The sequence below is a fragment of the Chaetura pelagica genome, unplaced genomic scaffold, assembly GCF_000747805.2.
Source record: "Chaetura pelagica isolate M959 unplaced genomic scaffold, ChaPel_1.0 scaffold2093, whole genome shotgun sequence".
NCBI lineage: Eukaryota > Metazoa > Chordata > Aves > Apodiformes > Apodidae > Chaetura > Chaetura pelagica.
In genome coordinates, this window is record NW_009952863.1 from 2,970 (window position 1) to 5,414 (window position 2,445).

At 59.7% G+C, this 2,445-nt stretch overlaps 1 protein-coding gene across 1 annotated transcript in view; it reads right to left on the minus strand.

Annotated features, from left to right (window-relative positions):
- Positions 1-2,445, minus strand: part of SPATS2 (spermatogenesis associated, serine-rich 2) — a 29,388-nt gene that overhangs the window by 706 nt on the left and 26,237 nt on the right. Inside the window, exons 8-11 of the mRNA XM_009995180.1 lie at positions 2,147-2,205; positions 1,504-1,613; positions 128-230; positions 3-27 (exon numbers count right to left, since the gene is read on the minus strand). Of these exons, the coding sequence (XP_009993482.1) occupies positions 3-27; positions 128-230; positions 1,504-1,613; positions 2,147-2,205 (297 nt within the window). The remainder of the gene's footprint in view (positions 1-2; positions 28-127; positions 231-1,503; positions 1,614-2,146; positions 2,206-2,445) is intronic.

Genomic DNA, 2,445 nt, shown 5'->3' on the forward strand with positions numbered 1-2,445 from the left:
TGGAGTAGCTGTTCTTGGGGTGGGAAACTGGGAGAGAAAGTGGGGTCAGCAGATGGGGCTGAGACCCCGCTGCCGAGTTTTGGGGTGCAAGGGAGGGGGTGGGAAAGGGGTGAGGGGCTGCTCCCACCTTGGCCGAAGGCAGCGATGCTCCTCTTGAGGGCGTCCAGGTCGCAGGAGAAGCGGGCGACCCGGCCCAGCTCCTCGTCGTACTTGCGCTCGCTCACAAAGTGCTGCTCAGAAAGGGCAAAAACGGGCAGGTTTGGTAACTCAGGCTGCACCCAGGGACAGCAAATGGAGTGTAGGGGGAGGGGGGAAAGCCCCTGGTTTGGGGTCTCTGAGCTGTGCACTCCTTGGGGAAAAACAACAACCCCTTTTGTGAAATTCTTCCCTGAGAGGGTGGGGAGACCCTGGAACAGGGGAGCTGTGGCTGCCCCATCCCTGGGGGTGTCCAAGGGCAGGTTGGATGGGGCTTGGAGCAGCCTGGGCTGCTGGGAGGTGTCCCTGTCCATGCAGGGGGGTTGGATCTGGATGATTTTTAATGCTCTTCCAAACCAGCCTGTGATTCCATTAAATCAGTTGGGGGGGGTCTGGCTGCTGAGGGGGCTCCGGGTCCCTGCCCTGCTGGGAGGAGGAGCCTTCATTTCCCACCAGGATTTCACTGGATGCAACTTGGCCCTGACCTCCCATGTCAGGAGCCCTGGGAGCAGCAGTTTTAGGGAATGCTGAAGTCCCTCTGGCTCTGCTGGGGTCACAGGGAGGTTTTCCCAGTGCTCAGAGTCCCGAGCTGAGGCCTCACGGGGTCAGTGCTGGGATCAGCAGCTGCTGGTGGCTCCAGCTGCCACTTTACAAAGCAAATTAATCCAAATCAAGATGCAGGGGGGGCTGGGCTGTGTCCCCCCACGAGGCTGGTGGTGAATTCCAGAGCTATGGACACAGGGAGAGAGTTGCAGCCAGCACAGCACTGCCCTGGGATGTGCAGGGAACTTGGAAGGGTTGGGAATTATCAGGACTAAGAACCTTGCTCAGCACCAGGAGCTGCAACCTGAGGCTGCAAGAGGGAATTTTCTGATCACACCAAAGCTGCAAAACCCAGAACTTGCTGAATCCAGCAGGGACGAGGGGAATGAAGAAGACAAGGATCATGGAAACAACTCCAGGAGAATGGAGTCACTCCAGAGAGTGACCAGCCAAGAAAACCAGTAAGAAACCAAGAGACCACAGATCAGAACTAAGGGATTAGCTCTGGGATGGGGTGTTGGGTGTCATTGGGGTGTGTGACCTAGGGGAGGGGTCCCTCCCCCACCCCGAGCTCCACCTGCTCTGCTTTGTTGGATCAACAAACCACTTATTTGCTCAGCAACTCGTCTCCCTTGAGCAGGAAACGAGGGCCGGGCCTGCTGAGCTGCAATTCCCACCCTGGACCAGGTGGTGGCCCTGAAATTCCTGCAACGCCCGAAGGTTTGGGAGAGGCTGGAAGGCGGGAGGGGAGAGGGAGCAGCTCACCTTGATGTCAGCTCTCAGCTCCACCAGCTGCTCCTCCGACATCCTCACGGCCACGTCTGTCAGCTTCTTCAGGGCCTCTGCCTTCCTCTGCCGGCCCAGCAGGATTTCCACTGGGAAAAGGGAGGCAGCTCAGGCACCAAACCCACCCCCCCAGTCACCCCCAGCCTGGTGAACAGCTCCCCCCACCCCTTGTGTCCCCCCAACTCCTCCTGCAGCCACTGCCACCCCCAGACCCAGGATGAGGGGCACCAGGCTCTGCTGCTCCCCCCCCAGGCTGCACCCCCAGGCTGGGTGCTGCTGCCATGGGTGTCCCCAGGGATCCCTTCCCACCCACGCCAGGAGAACTGAGAGAGCCCTTTCCAGCCCCTGGGAATGCTGAGGGTTCCAGGAATGGCTTCCCACGATGGCAGGAGGCAGCTGATGTCCCCACCCAGGGCAGGGGATGTGTCACCCCCAGCACATTCCAGTGGGGATGTGAGGGATTGACTCCAGCCACAGGGTGAGTTTTATCTGGGAATCAAAGCCAGGGATTTCAGGACAACGTGAACAGGAGGAAAATGACAGGAATCTGCTCCTGGGGGGGATGTTTGGCAGCAACACCCACAGCTCTTCCCACCTGTGGGTCCAAAGCCCCGAGTCTTACTTGCTTCTGCCTTCACTTTGTCCATCTCAGCCAGCAACGCCACTTCCCGATCCATGAGGCTGGGGAGGGGGTTGGAAAACAGGGAAAAACGACATTATTAAACAAAGAAGAGAATGAAACCCGGGAGCGGGAGCAGCAGGGGAGGGTTTCCCGGGCCGGGCAGAGACCAGCAGAGGGCGGCAAGAGCCCAGGGCGCCGGCCCGGCTTTTGTTCTGGAAACGCAGGAGTTGTGGAATCGGCTTCGTGGAAACGGCCGAGGCTCGGGTCCCATCGCCAGCAGGGTCCCCAGCCCCTGTCCC